This window comes from Trematomus bernacchii, unplaced genomic scaffold, assembly GCF_902827165.1.
Source record: "Trematomus bernacchii unplaced genomic scaffold, fTreBer1.1, whole genome shotgun sequence".
Classification (NCBI taxonomy): domain Eukaryota; kingdom Metazoa; phylum Chordata; class Actinopteri; order Perciformes; family Nototheniidae; genus Trematomus; species Trematomus bernacchii.
The window spans coordinates 7691662-7710554 of NW_022987714.1; the positions used below are offsets into that span (position 1 = coordinate 7691662).

The 18893-nt window shown below is 41.5% G+C and overlaps 2 protein-coding genes across 5 annotated transcripts; both read left to right on the plus strand.

Annotated features, from left to right (window-relative positions):
- Positions 1 to 152: 152 nt before the first annotated feature.
- On the plus strand, positions 153 to 14477 carry accs (1-aminocyclopropane-1-carboxylate synthase homolog (Arabidopsis)(non-functional)). Of its 4 annotated transcripts, none has more exons than XM_034141649.1 (17): positions 153 to 240; positions 1717 to 2378; positions 2769 to 3526; positions 3619 to 3678; positions 3767 to 3837; positions 3955 to 4024; positions 5740 to 5806; positions 6163 to 6222; positions 6387 to 6484; positions 8892 to 8969; positions 9160 to 9260; positions 9715 to 9804; positions 9912 to 9957; positions 10074 to 10215; positions 12510 to 12652; positions 12767 to 12920; positions 13677 to 14477. In XM_034141649.1, exons 2-17 carry the CDS (start codon positions 1739 to 1741, stop codon positions 14093 to 14095), a joined length of 2997 nt encoding a protein of 998 aa, XP_033997540.1. In that variant the 5' UTR covers positions 153 to 240; positions 1717 to 1738; the 3' UTR covers positions 14096 to 14477. The 4 variants fall into 4 exon arrangements, with proteins under 4 accessions (XP_033997540.1, XP_033997541.1, XP_033997539.1 ...); XM_034141650.1 differs by lacking the exon at positions 153 to 240 and adding an exon at positions 890 to 1147; XM_034141648.1 differs by lacking the exon at positions 153 to 240 and adding an exon at positions 1167 to 1578.
- A 472-nt stretch (positions 14478 to 14949) lies between these two features.
- si:ch211-256a21.4 lies at positions 14950 to 18295 on the plus strand. The gene is made up of 5 exons (XM_034141677.1): positions 14950 to 15039; positions 15163 to 15215; positions 15339 to 15538; positions 16617 to 16808; positions 17190 to 18295. Exons 3-5 carry the CDS (start codon positions 15346 to 15348, stop codon positions 17513 to 17515), a joined length of 711 nt encoding a protein of 236 aa, XP_033997568.1. The 5' UTR covers positions 14950 to 15039; positions 15163 to 15215; positions 15339 to 15345; the 3' UTR covers positions 17516 to 18295.
- Positions 18296 to 18893: the final 598 nt, after the last annotated feature.

An 18893-nucleotide genomic window follows, 5' to 3' on the forward strand; every position in this document is an offset into this window, starting at 1 on the left:
AGATTTGATTAAGGCTTTCATTCTTAACTGGACGATGAATGCTTTTCTACTTGACGTTTTTGTGTGTGACAATGAGGGGAGAAGGGGGTAAGTTGAGCCAGTGGGTAAGTTGAACCACCCCATGTAACCAGGCAACGCCTGGTTACATGGTGGTTTGTAGTTGTAATCACGTGACCAGAAGTTATGCAAGCTTCTCCCATTTATCATTGCCTGTGAAAGAGAGTTGCTCATTGTGGTCTGGTAAGTAAACATTTTTACAAAAAAACGTTTTTTGCTTGTCAAAGTACATTTTCTAGATGTCAGCTATATCGGCTGTCATGTCAAAAAAAATGTATCCAGGTTTAAACAAATATATTGTATATGTTGATGTGTTGGCAGCGTATTAAACCATGTGAGTCATTAAGCTAAAGATGACTCTGAATTTTAATGCTAGGCTATTTTTTCTAAAATGGTGGCTATGGGGTAAAGTGAACCATGGGCCTTGGGGTAAGTTGAGCCAGTTTTTCAATGGAGAAATTAATGAAAGTAGGCCAAGTTGATAATAAGAGCTCATTGTAGGCTACATTTAAAGTTGAATTTACCCTGTGTTTGATTGGTAAGATGTATGAAATTGTATCACCATTTGTATGATTACTTTTCCTTTGTATTAACATGTTAAAAACAAATCAATCAATTCAATCGAAATTTATATAAACAATATTTGAAAAACTTGTATTTGGTTTGTTATTTATTGTTTAAAGTTACCTTTAAGATTTTTTGTAGGTATGCCCAGGTTTGAACAGGTATGCCCAAGTTTGAACAGTGGTTCAAGTTGAGCCACAAGACTTTTTTTTTTAGAAGTCATATTTTCACTGCCCTTGATCAAATATTAATTCTTATCATTGCCATTGATAAGAGACATCCTGAATTATAGGTGTGTGCTTTCATTTTTACTATGTGTCATTTCTCCTTGCTTAGAGGACAGCATAACTAAAAAATGGCTCAACTTACCCCACTCTCCCCTATGGCTGTTTGCCTCGAATTCAAGCTCTTTCATTGTTGTTTCATCGTTACAAATTATTTCTGGGCTACGCTTGTATACAAAACACACATCCTTGTTTTCACAAACGTCTGAGTCGTACTGCTGTGCGTGGCTGCCATCTTCTGGGTAAGTATTTGACTTACACTCATTACTTGAAAGCACACCGTACGGTAGAGGGGGCCATAGCAGAAAGCTCTCAGTCTGACTCTGCTGTGTCTACCCGTAACAGCCTGGTACAAGTGAATCCAGACCGTTTTCAGAAGCCCCGCTTTAGCACGGAACAAAGTTATCCCGGAATAAGGACAGCACGCATGTGCCGTCAACCCGGATGTACATATCTTTGTTCGGTCTATTCCCCCCTCTCGCCAACTTGTTACATATTTTCTCCGTATAATGCATTACACATCTTAGAACCGACTATATAAAGCTTTAGCAATCCAAACCAGTCCAAACCGGGTTAACCACCCGGGACATAAGGCGACTTATGTGGATGACACTGCATCGGGGCGGCAGTTTCATAACAATCTGGTTCCGAACAGCTGCACGTATTATTCACGGTGAGGCACCACATGAGGTTAAACACGGTGTATATAAATGTTGTTTACCACTTTCTAGGTATGTCACTGTCTAGGTATTCCTGAAGTGGTATTGACAGAGGTAAGCTGCTTATATTTCCCCATGGGTTTGTGTTGCAGAGTACGTCCTGTAACTTGGAGCATGGACTTTCGAGGGAGGAGGCACGAGCGAGGCAGCAACTGGACCGACCCGGAGATAGTGGAGCTGCTGCAGCTGTGGTCAGATGAGTCTGTGCAGATTGAACTGGAGAGCTCCCTGCGAAACCAGCGTGTATTTGACCGCATAGCCAACATTCTGCGGGAAAAGGGCATCTATCGTACCGGGGACCAGTGCAGGGAAAAGATAAAAAAGATGAAGCTGGAGTACCGTCGCATTAAAGATAATCACAAAACAAGGTCATGGAAGTTTTATGATGTGATGGATAGGGTGCTGGCGAACCGACCAGCTATTACCTACTCCTCCTTGGGGGGAGCTGTCATAGCCCAACATGTGTTTCAAAGCCCGGGTGGGTCTGACTCATTCCTGCAGGGGGTCCCAACAGTCACCTTTGGGTCTTCTTCCTCAGGGGGGTTTCTGTTTGGTCATCCCCCAAAACCAGGAGATCCGTTGGACATTAAATGTGAAGATGTGGAGGAGAGCATGCTGAATTCAGGTGTTGCCCCCCCTGACATGTACTATGGGTCAGGAGATGAACAGGAAACTGATGGGCAGTCTCTACTGGGGCAAGAGGACTCTCCGGGCCGAGGGGAGAGCTCCACAAATGCAAGGATCTCCCCCTCAGGTAGTCATTTCAGATATTATAATTACTAAGACTATGTATATAATAACTATATCATATCATATCAAAGTCAACTTTATTGTCAATCTTTCAGTTTGTGTGTACAGACAGAGAGATCCCACAATCCCGAATACAAAAACAAATATATATAAAAATATGTATATATATATACGACAATCAACAGACACATTTATACATATGCACACATTAAGAAATACATAAAAGCACAACAATCAATATATAAAAAACAACAGTCACTTCAATATCTTTGAGAAATGTACATTAGTGCAAGACTGTCCATAGCAGCATTAAAAAGTGTCTGGTGCTGGATCTAATATGTCATTACCATCAGGTTATACGTGTAATTAAAACATATTTTGTTCATGTCTGCAGGTTTTAGCGACCTGAACACTGCCGGTCCTGCCACCCAGGCTGTTGGTGGTGATCATGCGCCAAGGGACACTTCTGAGCTGCCCAGTCAAAATGGCCCTCATACCCCATCTTCTGTGAGACAGAGGAAGCGTCGCCTTTATGGCAAATCATCATGGGGCCTTGGGGGTGCTAGATGCAGCGGTCAAAGGAGCCTGGATAAGGCCTTGGCCAACTTCCTGACCTGGCAGCAGTCAGCAGAGGAGCGCCTTCTCACCCTGGAGGAAGCGCGTCTGGATAGAGAGCTGCAAGCCGAGGAGCGCAGAGAACAGCGGGAGGAGAAGAGGGCAGAACAGGAGCGCCAGCACGAGCTCCGCCTGTTCAGCATGCTCACAGGGGCATTGGTTGCTGTCAGACAGGCCGCTCCCACCGCTGCGACAACACCGAATGACCCCTCCTGCTCACCCCTACCTCATCTGTCAGCCTTACTGGTGACCACAACCGCCCCTTCTGTCTCATCATCTTTATCTCAGCTGCCTTCAGAAGCTCCCACGACGCTGGCTGCTTCCACTCAGGAAATGATAAAGTCAATACCGCCTACATCTGTCAAGCCCTGCAAAATGTCCCAGAATGTTTTGGCAATAGAGAGAGGAGCAGGAACTCTTGGCTCTAGCCTATACCTGTCCAACCGTGGTAACATGATCCGACAGCATCAGGGCATCCTCCAGCAGGGGTTTGCTCAATATGGATTGGACAAACACCACGACAGAGATAACCCCGATGTGAGTCTGGGTCATGAATAAATTGGCTTTGCTGCTGTCAGACAGCTCTGATGACGCAAAAGATGACACTTAAACACTTTTGTCGCTTCCAGGGTATAATCAACATGGGTACCAGTGAGAACAAACTATGCAATGATCTTCTTCTGACGCGGGTAAGATTAATGTGCAACCCCATCCTGGTAATTTAAATGATTTTTTCCGTGGATTCACAAATGAGTTTCATTTTCCTTTCTGCTACAGCTGACCAGGCCTGAAATGCTACACATTGACCCATCATTGTTGCAGTATTCAGACTGGAGGGGACATGCATTGTAAGTAATTGGACATTTATTTTCGCTTCAGATGAGAGGACTGCCATAAAGTTTCATTTTAACAAGACCTTTTAAAGTAAAACCCTCTTCTAACCTCTCCATTTCTCTCCCTTTCAGCCTAAGAGAGGAGGTCGCAAAGTTCCTTACTCACTACTGCAGTTCTCCAAACCCACTGAAGGCTGACAACGTGAGTGAAGATTATTGCTTTTGCTGCTGGAGTGTAACACAAGTAATTTGAACAGTCTGTAAAACACAAGCATTTACACTTCCCCCACAATATGACGGATGGAAATATTTCCATGATATGACAAGGAAATATTTGCAACATGTAAATTATGACTAGATGTTGCCACATTTGCATATCATTGTACACGCAACATATTGTATAAAAGCAAAATACAGGAATCATCTCAAGAGTTTAAACTACTGAGCACTAATACTTAGTGCATTACAACATACATATACATTAATTCATTAATAATTAAACATTTGTAAGGAAATTATTTTCAGAATGACTTGCACTTTTGACTCTAACGTACATGTTACTTTTAACTATAATGTGCTTCTAAACCAGCAATTAAAATAAGATGTAGAATTATTCATTAATTATTCTTTAACATTGTGATCTCCTTACTTTTTAAAGGAAACTTTTTTTTTTTTAAGGGGAAATAAAGTAACTAGAGCTCAGCACACCTATTAACTTGCAGCCTTTTAATTGGGCAACTGGACTAAAGGTTACTGGGCACTACCTTTTGAGTTAGTTTGGTCAAATTAATCACGATGAAGCTATCCGAGAGCAGGCTGTAAAATACTCCTTTTTCCTTTTGTAGTTCTTAATCAGGGTCTGAAATAAAAAAATGTCACTGTCTGGCACAGTGGCAGGCTGCAGTAAACTAGGTGCAAAACTAAGGAAAACTTAGTATGTCCTTAATGTTAGTTGTATCTAAACTGAAAGCATTACATTCACAGTGAATATCAGTGTTGGCTTTACACCTTGGCTTTCTGGGAGCCCTCTTTTTCGGGATTGGAGGGTGGAATGGTACTGTTGACATGCATGCTCAAACATGCAAATAATATACTATCAATATATTTTCATTTATACAGACTTCAATTGACAACTTCAACTTTAAATCAAAACGAATAAAGTTCTAAGGCCAATAGTGCAGCTTTTATACAGTCCTAGCCATTATGAGCAACTTAAACAACATGTCTTTCTGTTCCGAGGATAGTGGTGATCTAATGGATAGTGAGGTGGGCTGAAGATCGGAAGGTTGTGAGTTCAAATCCCGCCAGGAACACCACCACTAGTCTGCCCTTGAGTAAGGCACTTAGCCCTTAGTTACTCCAGGGAGAATGTCCTTGTAATTGGTAATTGTAAGTCGCTTTGGATAAAAGCGTCAGCTAAATGAAATGTAATGTAATGTAATGTTGTGCATTTTCCCTGTCCACCAAAGAGCCAACCATTAACCTGCATTTGGCAGGTGTCGGGTGCTAATTGGAGACCCTCTGTGTAATCAGTCCATCTAGATTGGAATTTAGAGCCCATCTGTAACAGGTCCTCTTCCCATGACTAATACTGATGTCCAGCAATTTATGTAATTACTGACAAATAAGTATTTAAAAAATGTTTTATAATCCTGCTTCAGAAGAGAATTTGGATAACAGCCATTCGTTCCCTCAAATGAAGGCAGTGAATTAAATTAATGTATCTGATTAACTTGTAATGATTATAAAGATGCTAAGTACTGCTCCTGAACAGAAATATCTCTTTTCTTGTTTAAACAACTTAATTTGCAGATGTAATGAATGGCTGTTGTAGTAGGTGGATGAAAATGTAGCAAATTAATCTGTGCCTTAATTGGGTTTTCATAACACGGTGAATGTGTGTGTGTGTTTTTTTAGGTTGTGGTGATGAATGGCTGTGGTTCCCTCTTCTCGTGTATCGCTGCGGTAATTTGTGACCCTCAAGGTAAGTTCAGACGACACTGACATAAAAACACTGCTTCCATATCTATACTGAATGAATACAAATATGTCCACTAAAGCAGCTGAAGTTTGTCTTTGTTGCCTTTGTAACTTTTATTCATGTATCTTTGCTTTTAAATGAGTGTTTTTAAATGTCATTTCATAATATGTTTCTTAATGCTCTTAATGTCTTTCATTTTTGTAAAGCACTTTGAATTGCCTTGTGTTGAAATGTGCTATATAAATACACTTGCCTTGCCTTGCCTATTCAAAATGATCATCGTATTAAATATAAAAGCATGGGGTAGTTGTAGTATAATCATATAACCCTAACACTTTTTCCTCAACATGATTATTTAGGCAGCTACACAAATAGCTCTTTAAGCCTGAAAAGTGGACCAGTTACTACAAACGTTCATGGTAAATCAATCACTTGTGTGAATATGTACAATATGAAATGAAAACTTTGATTATCATATAGCAATTGGTACATTTCATTCTAATTTATCAATGAAAATACCCATATGGGTGTTGATGTATGTGTTTTCGTATTTCATATGGTCTTTGTGTTTATTATGTTGCAGATGCCGTTCTTATTTCTACTCCTTTCTACGGTGTTATAACTGAAGATTTACAATTGTATAGTGATGTGAAACTCTTCCATGTCCCTCTCGACTGTGAGGTAAGAAAAGAGAGCCGGATTTACTTGGATTGCTTACTATGTGTTGGTGTTCAACATGTTTGTTCTATATGTTGTAGTTACATTACGATATAGATTAAATATACTGTGTCTCACATCAAAGTCACGAGTGACGTGATTCAAGATGGCGCCTGTGTCGGCTCGCCGCTCCCTCAGCTCTCTACCTTTAGCTATCCTGTTTTTGTTTTATGTTTGTCAGAATGTCTCTGCTCTGCTCGTTTACGATCGCCAAGCTCTCCTCCACCTCAGACCCTCACTGGAGTTGATATTGCTGCCCAAACCTACATCTGGCAACCATAAATCGTCCCCCCCCCCCCTCTACTGTCGAATATTCCCACCTACCTGCGCCGGTTGCCCTGCATCCTGCCTCGCCGAAAGCGCTTTAGACGACGGGGAAAGCGTGGTGGTGCACTGATCCATCTTAAGGCATACCTGACAGCTTCTTCTGGGACTTATCCACGCCTCGGATGTCATGGCCCTCCCGCTGCACGCCATGGGAGGGATCGGTGGATTCGCCCTGTTTTTCCGGAGCTGCGGACTCTGCTGGGCCCGCTGGCAGCTCCTCCTGCCCGACTGACTGCTCCCGGCCCGCGCGGCGTTCAACACGCACATCTTCGTCAGCTGAGACGCACTACACCTTCGGCAAGCCCGGAGCGAAAACTTTGCATGGCTTTGCTAAATACTAGGTCGATAGCAAACAAAACGTTCCTGCTAAACGACTTCTTCACCTCTCGTGAACTGGATTTTATGTTTCTGACGGAGACCTGGGTCCACGCTGGCGAGTATACACCGTTCTCTGAACTTCTTCCTCCTGACTGTACATTCTTCAGCTCCCCCCGTGCCACCGGCCATGGTGGGGGCATAGCATCAGTGTTTAGAGCTAGCCTCCAATGCCGATTGCTTCACCCTGTAACTAGCTATGCTAGCTTTGAGTTACAGCTTTTTGAACTGAACCCGGCCTCGCCTATACTCTGCGCAGTCGTGTATCGTCCGCCAAAGTGCAATAAGGATTTCATAAATGACACAAAGTGTGCAACAATAACGATGCGAGAGTCTGCGCTGACGAGCCACACACCACACGAAAGGTACGCCGTAGTAGAGCATTTTAGATTAGGCTATCGTTGCATGTAAAATACATGACACTTTTCTCTGTGCGCGGCAAAACAAGCTCGCCAAATTGGCTTCACTAGTCTGGCAGTATTTTAAGTGTCCGAAAAAGACAATAAAATAGCGGTATGCAACGTGTGTGTGGAGCAGAAATCCTGCAGCTCCACCCGCTGTGACGGACCGGTGAGCGGAGCAGAACACACATTAAGAGTTAGACCTAACACACTTAGCTATTTGATCTACCTCTGGAACAAGCTAAACTAGTTATAAATATATTTATTCTTCACTGTCGGGTCGCTCATTACTGGATCAGTGAGCTGCAGGAGATACTGACAGGCTGTCAGGAGAGGGAGAGGGAGAGAGGAAAAGAGAGCGCTTCCGCTCATTTCTCCCGTGTTATTATCCCAAGTTAATGTAAACTTGAATAATGTACTTCATTTGAATGTAATAATTATGTTGGTTGGTTGGTTTGTGGAAGCGCCAGTGAATGAGCCCCATTAACTGAGTTTTAAACATCACTTTAAATGGAAGATCCCCATAGGTCGATACTGATTCCGGCGATCGGCCCCAAAATTGGCGATCGGAGCATCCCTAATAATTGTATATGATATGTTTTATAATGATTGATCATGAAAGTGTTCTCAAAGCTGGTAAAGGTGCAGCTAGTTTGAATGACTTTGTATACTACAGAGTAGCTTGTGAATTTACTCCAGGTGGAACTAAAGTCTGATTTAACACTTGATTATATTTCACATCATTCATCCACATCTGTAAAGTAACTAAAGGTATTAAATACATGTAGTGGAGTCAAAGTACACCATTTACCTCTGACTTGTGTTTACTGCCTAAAAGTACCTCAAAAATAGTAATCAATAATATATTGAAAAGTTATTTGGCTGATCGTTTTATATTGGCTCAGCCAGGTTATATGGGATGCCCAGTCTACGTACAGATGGGTCACTCATTTTGAAATATTAAACTTAGTTTTCTTTTCTAACATTTTTAATTTTTCATCCTCATGTAGAATGCTATTATGAAACACACATTTGGTTGTTTATAGCATAAAGAACATCTGATTTAATGTGAGGTAGGGAAATAATCATTTGAGTATAAGTATGTGTATATAAATATGTAATTTACAACAGCTGTAAGATGCTTGAAAATGCACCTTGAAAATGCTTGAAAAGTGCTTGAATTTGACTTTGGAAAAGGTGTAAGAACCCTGAGTTGTATCGTCAGTTTTCCAATTGAATGTTTTTGTGTTGTGTTCTTTTGTTTTTAGGGTGATGGCGAAGACAGTCGGCCGTTCCAACTTACTGTGAGCAAACTAGAAGAAGGTTTAGAGAGGGCTAAACAAGAGGTAAGCCATAATTGCATTTGTTTTGAAGCACTTGCCCCTAATGAATATTTAAAGAAACACCAAACCACTCAAACAATGCTTTGTATTTAGAAAAGAACCTTGGATACTCTATGTTTCCTCAGTGATTTGCTTTATTTATAAAGATGAAAGACACATTTAAATGTATTTAGAAACTACCCATCTCTTTTAGGGTTTAACCATCCGAGCTGTTATCCTGATGAACCCCCACAATCCTCTGGCTGAGATCTACACCCCGGAAGAGATGATTGGCTTCTTGGAGTTTGCCAAAAGGTGTGTATTATCTCAAGCTGTGGCCTAACACTGTAATCCTCTCGGCAGTCCTTTGGCTCCTTTAAGCACATGGCCAAAAGCACTGCAAACAGTTCCTATTGTTGATTCTTTATTTTACGGCCCGAGAGCTCTGTCCCATGTGTGGAATATCAAGCGCTCTTGATGGAGTTTTATCACCTCTCCTTACCATCAGCATATTTTCAAGTGCAGCCATGAGCAAAGGAGTCTCCTGCATCATCCATTGTTTTCTAAATGATCATGCCAGAGAGATTCCCACCACAGACGCTGAGCTGCTGTAACCATAAACCTTTTACACTGATGCAGGATGTTGAGGAGACTATTTTACATTTCTGTTGCATTTTCTTTTGTCATAAACAATCATTACTAGTATAGAACCATGCTCCACTATATTATTTATTTTTGTTATCTTTCTCTCCATGTTTTCCCCCTTTAGAAATGAGCTCCACGCTATCGTGGACGAAGTGTACATGCTGTCGGTCTTTGATGAATCTGTCGCCTTTCACAGTGTCCTCAGTATAGACAGGTACTTCATGAACCTAACCTCTGCATGATTACTCTATTACACCCTTAATCATAAAGACTGTGGCCGAAGACAGCCTCTTAACTGCTAACGGTGTGCACTTATTTTAGTTTGCCCGACCCTCAGAGGACACACGTACTGTGGGGGATGACCAAGGTACGTACTGTGCTGGGCTGCATGCGAGTGTGACATTGTGAGACTTTGATATCCCTGCTCACAGGACAGTGAAATCTCAGTGTTCTTTTTTCATTCACACCTCTTGTCGTTTCTAGGACTTTGCTTTGGCAGGATTCAGAATAGGCACTCTGTACACTGAGAACAGAGACCTGGTGGAGGCTTTGGCTCAGCTGGGCGCCTTCCACGGTATCTCTGGAACCACACAGCGCCAGGTAGCTCAACTGCTTCAGGACAGAGGTATGGATCCAAGATTCACATGTGCTTTTGGTGAATGATATCTTAATGAGCAAAGTATCTAGTTATGTCCCAGGTTGAAGGTGTTTTGGAGCTTGGCCAATGAGAACAGAAACTGAGCAATACGATAACACATTGTAGTCACATTATATATTACCAGGGGTGCACATAACTGGTACGCAGGTACGCATGCGCGGCAACAATCTGAAATGCGTAACGTCACTTGTGTCACAACGCGCCTTTGCGTACCTGATAGGTCATCAAAACAAAACACATATTTCGCCTACACATGTTTCTTGTCAATACTCAGTGGAGTAAATTATTAGACATGTCCAAAAAAAACAAAGACATTAAGCAGCCACTTTGCCGTTTCGCTCCCTGCTAAAATCTTCAGACTTTCTATGACTGATTGAACTGGGTGCTGGCCGTGCCGCGCAGGACATAACCGGCGGACCTGTGAAGCTTCACAGGAGGCAGAGGCTTAGATCACTGGACGACAGAGTTGGTCGCCGTGTGCACAGACGGAGCTGCTGTTAACGTCGGTGTGTACAACAGAATTGTACCAAAACTACGTCAACTGGCTGCGGTGGGAGACTCCCCTGTGCACATTCTGTGCCCCGCGCACACACTGGAGAACTGCGCAAAATCAGCTGATTACAACGTTCACGCTCTGTGGTCAAGCTGCTGCAGTTTTATTTACAACAAAGTAGAGTAAAACACACAGCTGCCTGCAAACTTACTCAGGCTGTTAATGGAAGAGTTTGAAATCAGACAGAGGTGGAAGAAGTGTTACTCAAGTAAAATTAGAAAAGTATTATCATCAAAATCTAGTTAAAGTAGCGACAGTAAAAGTAGTCATTTTGCAGATTGGTCCATTTCATAATAATGTATATGACATGTTTTATAATTATTGATCATTAAAGTGTTTAAAAATTAGTTTGAATGACTTTGTATACTGCAGGGTAGCTTGTGGATTTACTCCAGGTGGAACTAAAGTCTGATTTAACACTTGATTATATTTTCACATCATTCATCCACATCTGTAAAGTAACTAAAGGTATTAAATAAATGTAGTGGAAGAAAAGTACATGATTTACCTCTGAACTGTAGTGGAGTAGAAGTACAAAGTAGCATAAAATAGAAATACTCAAGTAAACTACAAGTATCTTAAATTGTACCTAAGTACAGTACTTGAATAAGTGTACTTTGTTACTTCCCACCTCTGAAATCAGATATGACTTCAAGTCATGTGATAATTTCTTAGTATTTGATCCTTCAACTTGGCCTCAGGAAATGCAAGGACTTCACAGTTTTGGCAACAAGTTTTGGAGAAAGCAAATTGGAGGCTTACAAAGAGACAGGGAGGTGCATCTTCATCATCTTCATCATCTAGCATGCAAGAAGTGTAAATAGAGGACAGTGAAGGAGACACTGAGGAGGACAGTGAGGAAGACTGCCCTTATTAACACCACGCTTCATGTGGGGTGAGTACCAAACGCTGTCTCCTGGTACTCATCTGAGTAACTCACTCAAAAAGTTATGTGCACACCTGTACTGTATATTACCATAGGTTCTTTATCATAGCCATTCACCCTCACTATTTATCATAAACAAGGCATTTTGTTTGTTAACACATTCTAAGCAAGGCAGTATCATTGCTGTCTCTTATGTTTAGAGACTTTCTATCACCGTGACCTCTCATGGAAGAGAACATTGGGCCAGTCTTAACTCTTATCAGCTGTCGGCCGTCAGCTCTGCGCAACCATAGAGATAAGGTTTATTTCAATACACATATAGATAGAAATGAGTTCAAAAATAACTTTTGTAAACACATTTATGAAGATAATAAACAAAATGCTCACCCTCTCACTATTGTTTTCACACTCTCTTCTTTTCCTATTGTAAAAGTGTCCTTTTGATGGTTTATAATTCAATGACATCTGCTGTTGCCTCCATATTCTTTGTATGTCTACATGTGTATTATCAAATTGGTGAATAAAGTAAAAAAAAAAGACAAATGTGTAACCCCTTTTGGTAAAGATGAGTTGTAATTCACATTTATATAATCAGCTGTCCTTGTACAAAGCTGCTTGTTTGTTAAAATTCCTAAATCCATTCATTTTGGAAACAAGCTTTTCAATAATTCAAATGTGCTGTATAGCGGTTTTCATTCTTCCTCCAGAGATCACCCGCTTTCGTGGCTTCCTTTTGATATGACAGGAGCACAGCAGGGTTCTGCTGCACAAAGACTTGTTCCATTTAATTCACACCCACCTATTGTCACTCTCGTGTTTCAGAGTGGATCAACGAGGAATTTCTGCCGAAGAACAGGTGCAGACTGAAAGCCGCTCACAGCTACCTGACAGGAGAGCTGCAGAGTATGGGCATCCCCTACCTGGACCGACCTGCTGCGCTCTACGTCTGGGCTGACCTCAGAAAGGTACCGAGACGAATGCCACGCTAAGATGTCTTCAGTTCTTACTCTGACTCTATTGTACGTGCGACCTGTACTGTAGATATGATGTGTGTCACTTTTGTCTCTTCTTTTCTGTAGTACCTCAGAGAGCCGTCATTTGAGGAGGAGCTTTCCCTGTGGAGGCGTTTCCTCCAACATAAGGTGGTGTTGAGCGCTGGTCAGGCCTTCTACTGCTCAACACCCGGCTGGTTCCGCATTGTCTTCTCCGACCAACAGCACCACCTTCAGCTCGGTGAGTCTGTAGTTGAATATGCCCTCTTAATTGTTCATCTTCTATAAATGTAGTTTTATATCCCCAAAGCCCATACATCCTTTGGCCGCTCCGCCTTTCAGTTTGCAGCAGCTGATAGCTGGAATATCATACACAAAACCTTGAAGATGGACACCTTTTATCTCCCCCTGCTCCTTCAGGGACACTATTACAAACACCCTGGTTCACACATGCAGCTGCTTCGCCTGATGCTCACTACCAATGTCTTGACCTCTCCTATAGTATGCATTACCATGAAATAATGAATGATTGAATGGATGAATGTTCTATATTATTTTAAAGACTGATTGAACTCCAGCAGTATATTTTAGATATGTTATATGTTTAACTGCTATGCCTGCCATCTCTGCTCTGTGTCATCGTGTTGTCTCCTGGGTTCTGTAGTGCTCGGAGTCTGTCTTTTTATTTTCTTCCTCCCATCCCCCATCCCCTCAGGAAGCCTTTTGCCTCCTGTCAGGTCATCATTGAAAATACATTTGTTCTCAATTGATTTTCCTGGCTAAATAGAGGTTCTACTACTACTTCTACTACTATCTCTTGAAATCTATTTTCAAGTTTGTCTGCCTTAAACTTGACATTGATTTTGATCTGTTATTTCATTTATTCAGTCTACGGTTGGTGTTATTCCATTTTACCTCCTGCTTTGTTGTCTTGAACTAGGTATTGATTGGATAATAGTAACTGACTTGTTCTGTTAATGTTTTGCGTTTGCGTCAGGTTTGAAGCGAATGAATGCGGCCTTGAGCGAAATTGAAGAAAAAAACATCAGCCCTGATTCCCTCTCTGTCAAAGCGGCCAGTGAGGAGAGCCAACAACCAAAGAGAGAGGACGGTGCCGATTCAGACAAGGCTGCCGTTGTCAACTCAACATCATCACCTCAGAGCAAGTCATCGGAGCAGCCCAAGGAGAAGGATAGCTCTGTGCCTGACACAGACCCGCTGGACACGGAGGATTTAGTGTTGCTGGACCGCGAGGCATCAAAGCCCGCGGACAGCCTGGACTCTCTGATTGGCACCCTCAGGAACCAGATCCATTCATCCGATTGGCTGGAGAAAAACACTCCGGAGCTGTCTGCTGGGGAGGACCCAGAGATTCTTGATGTATTCAAGGCCCTGCTGCAAAGAGCCGGGAAGTAAGCTTTGGATAAACATGCACAAACGTAGCTGCCAGCTTTCAAGAGGCAGTACTTCACCCTCCTCCTTAGTCCCTGCGTTTACAGTGAACAGCTTGACACCTGACTAAAGAGGAGAAACCTTCTGAAACTCGAGGCCTTACATTTTATCTGCTAAAGAAAAACAACCTTTTGTTATTTGTAATCCACGCTGAAACGATGTTAGTCTTTTTACAAATCTAAATGAATGCCAAATGTTAATCAACCAAAATCAGTTATGTTGTACTGTTTAACATTTTGATCGTACTCTTTATTATTTGGTCATACAGTATGCACTTTATTTTATCAGAATGAATATCTTTATAGTTAATGATCTGTGATTAAAGGAATGAACTAGTATGTCTTAAGTTGAATCAATTTTATTTGGATGACATGTTTTTTTTATTTTTTATATACTATCTTTTTTTGGATGAAAGTTATTTTAGTTTGATATATGCTGTAATCTTTTTATTTTGAGTGGGCTGTGGGCGCCCTTCCGTTGCAACAGAGGCAAGGGAAGTGGGTGGTATGACGAATATGTGAGATATCTGATATCTCACTGTTAGGAACAGCGAGTGGGATTTCCTTAAATGTTTTGTCACGGATGATGACACTCTGACACCCCCACAGACTTTCTACATTTGACATAAACACATTTCTTCATGCTATATTGCTGTTACAGAATATCACTCAAATGTCAAGGGATTTCAACTTCCTTTTAACATCCATTTATTTATTTATATATATCTTTTTTATGTTAGCTAATAGCTATACACAAACTTCTGCTTCCTCAAATATAGAATAGCAGTTGTTGGTGCTTTCACTTTCTGTACAGTGTGAGCTGGTGGGTCGCAGTGGAGAGTTCGGGGGGAATTCAGACGCTGTCTGGGGGAGTTTCCATTGCAGCAGAGGCGGAGTAAACACTGCACGGTTTGATTTGCGAGTTAAGGCTTGTGGTCCTGAGCACTACAAGTAGGGTGTTCTGTTTGTACAGTATTTTTACAGCAGTAACCATCCTGTAACTAGTTCCTGAAGTGTTTTACATGTACACAGGTATACTGCACAGTTTTGTTCCTGACACCTTTCTGTTTTCGACAGCAACAAAGGTAAGACGGTGCTTCACTTACAATTGACATTATTAAAGCTGAGTTACATCAACTGAATAAGGAGGTTGCTCAACTTCAATGTAATAATAACATCTTAATTTCCTCCTGTCTTGTCTGTTTCAGGGAAAATATGAAGTTTCTGGAGCTGGGGGACTCCACAAGTCGCTTCAGGTTCTCTCAGTCCAGTGTGGGGTTGGCAGGTTGCCTGTGTGTGAGCTACGCAGTCTGGACACCGTTCTGGCTGAAGGAGAGGGGACTCTGGACAGAGTGGAATAACACTAAAAGTGACCAGACAAATCATATAGGTGGCAATGACTTCAGCGGTGAGCATCAAGCATTTACATGTTTGGCATTTACTCTAGTCAAGAAATGTAATTTGTCATCTGTCCAAATATGTCACTCATGGTTAAGTCCAGTGTGACTGACATACAGTAGCATTGCAGCATGATTAATAAGGGAATATACTTGTCTGTTTTGGAAAGGCACTGATCCTCAGTGTACCTTTTTCTCTACACCTCTGTATCCCGAGAGGATCAACATACAGATCATTTGAGAAATCATGGGTTGCAGAGGAACTTCTCAGTAGCTGTAAACATGTTAGAGCTCGCTCCTGTAGAGCGGTGAATTCCACAAGTTTCTCAAGTCTTGGTTGGAGGCAAATGTGCTGAAATCTTGTTCAGCTAGGATACCATCAGAACTATAACTATAATAAATAGTATCCCTTGTTAGTTTGTATTCCATTGACATTGTTACTAAGCAAACCCACTTTTTGATTGAATATAATGTGGTCAAAGTCAACCCCCCTCACTTTACAAGCACAAGAACAAATGTACATGGATTTTTCAAGTTTCAGGGTTAAATGGTAAATATCTGTTTAGCCACTAGAAAAAAAAAAAAGTAAATATTATATAAATATATGTAGTAGAGTATAATTGAGATAAGAGACCAAATCAACAACTTGCAAATCATCAATCACAAAACCAGCAGGGCTTTGGAGTAGTAGATTAAATGATTCTTGTTACTATTTGATTAGTCATAGGCCATATGGTGGGTTTAATAATGTCAGTAAATAAACTATGAAAGATGTGATTAGGGGATGCCCCTTGTAACAGAACATCTAAGTGAAACAATCTGCTGGTCAAGTAAAATGTCTTCCTTCTTTTTTTTTATTGTGCAAATCAGAATTTCAGAATGAATGTTGCAGTCATGAAAACTACCTAAAAGTACATGAACTCTTGTTTTTACCCTATTGGTTTCACTTTTATGCAGAGAGCTGTTTCCCTTTTACAACATGTTTCAACATTCTGCCTATTCATAGTAGAAACCTATTGTAATTATGGCAAATTAAAGTTATGATCAATCATTACCTTTCTCATTTTGAACTGTGCATTTGTCCTACAGCCCTGGAGGCAGAGAGAGTATTTGGAGTGCTCTCCTTCCTGATGGCTGTAAGCACGGGGGCTCTGTGTCTGGTGTTTGCCCTCTGCTGGACATCTGAGACGGTGCGCTCCTACTCCAACACTCGCTCTCTCCTCATGGCAGGACAGGCCCTGTACCCCACCACCCTGCTGCTGTTCACCATGGCCTCTACAGGTAACACCATGACACTGCTCAGAACATTTGAAACCTGAGCCACACACCATGTTTTTCTACTTATAATTAGTTGTAATACCTATGTGTTCCTAGTAAAGCAGTAAAACATATCCCCATTTCCATTTAACCTCCAAATAGCCTTTTGGGTTGTGTAGTTCATGTCAAACCCACCTCTCCAGAAATTCTTTCATGTACTCCTCATTTACATACCCTGCAGGGCAGCAGCGTTTTAAAGACACTTTTAACTTTCCCTGGAATTGCAGTTCATTATCATACAAACTCTTTTCTAAAGCTCCAGGCACGTAATAATTGACCTTGATGACTTTTTTCTTTTCCCCGCAATGATACTTGATTTAACTCGTTTTTCTCCTCTTTCTATAGGTTTCTTCTTCCTCCTCAGCTGGTCCTTTTTCACCTATCAGCACAGGGAAGAAATCCGCCAGGACTTCTCCAGCCTCGGCTCCTCCTATTGGCTAGGGGCCTTAGGTTGGGTCCTGCTGTTGGTCGTGGAGATGATAGTGTTTATAGCTGAGCAAGCTGTTGTGCCTGACATCCTGCCAGACTTAGAGAAATGTGTGGAGTCCTGGCGGATTTCCTCTCAACTTAAGGCCGCTAAACGTTCTTTCAGCGACGGTTATTACCCTGGAAACTGCATAAGCAACATGGCTCCTAATAGCCTTGAGTGGGGTGCAGAAATTAGGACATGACAGAGGAAATGATTGATAATGTGTATGTTACACATTACTAACACAGACTCAATGAGGAACCAGCAATTCACACTCGTGACTCGCCTGATCGAGCCCTGGCATCAAGCTGAGAGGCCTGTTTGGGAATCATTATTATTATTGATCTATACAACCAGACTGAATATTGATTAACTGTGTTGGGAGTTCAAGTGTTTGCCAGAGGAATTAAGTTGGATTCCTGAAAGTCTCCAGCTTTCTCAAGAGCTGATCATAGCAGTGATTCTCCACTTTGTTTCCAGTATTGACTCAAAAGTAAAACACACTAAGGACCAACAATACTGGCTGGTTAACTGGGCGGTAAATGTAAGATGACAATTGTTGTCCTACAAAGTGTATGTGGTGCTTGTTGTCCAGGTGTGCCCCCAGGCCAGAATCAGATCCAGCTTTGTTTTGTTTTTTTGTGTCAGATTGATGTTATCAAAACACTCACAAAACATCCAGCTTGTACCTGGACTATTGTTTTTTCTTCAAGTACTAGTGTTTCAATGTGTCTGTATAAGCTGCAAAGTTGTTGATGTATGTTAAATACACGTATGTTTAACATTAGATTTTTTTTTGTTTTCTTATAAAAGGTAAAACAAAGGTGTTTGCTAATACAACAAATGTAAATATCACTTTAATGATTCCTTATTTTATTATCTATTAGTGGTCATATGCTGTGTTGTACATTCAACACGGATTAGTTTAACTATGCTGATCATGTGCTGTCCTCCACAGCTGAATAAAAGTTGGATACGTTTATTAACGTGTGTCTGTCATCGGGTATTATCAGCTCATATGGCTGAGCATGATGGTTGACAGCTTGGCAGTGTTCCTGCATCTGTTTACAAGGAGTTGCAAGTGTAGTGGAGCAAAGGTTTTTCCAGCCAGTCCTACATATATCAGCTATTTGAATCACCTACCCAGCACATTTTCAGCATAGTTCCAAGCTTTGCAGAGCATGTGGACCACCCGACAACAGACTGCCTCCAAAGTCGTTATTTACTTTTCTCTCACACATTTCCTGGAGGAGAGGAAGCACTCTGACGCTGGACGGCTTATGTTTATGTTCTGCACCTGCCAAAGTGGGGGAGAATTAAGTGGCTCTGGCTCTGTTAATTGGGCGTTAATCAGGTGTTGCTCTAATTAAAAGGCAGTTCCGCCCTGTTGGGCCCTGGTAATGAGTTTGTTATTAAATCCACAGAGGATTTTTGTCTCTTTTTCAATTTACCAACAGGGTAGTGCTTAATTGCTGTGTAAATGAGGGGAATGTCCTTGAAGGTCGTCTTGCATCAGCACTCGATCCATGAGCAGAATGGTTCTAAAGAGCTTCCTCACCCAAACTTCAAACCTATTCAGT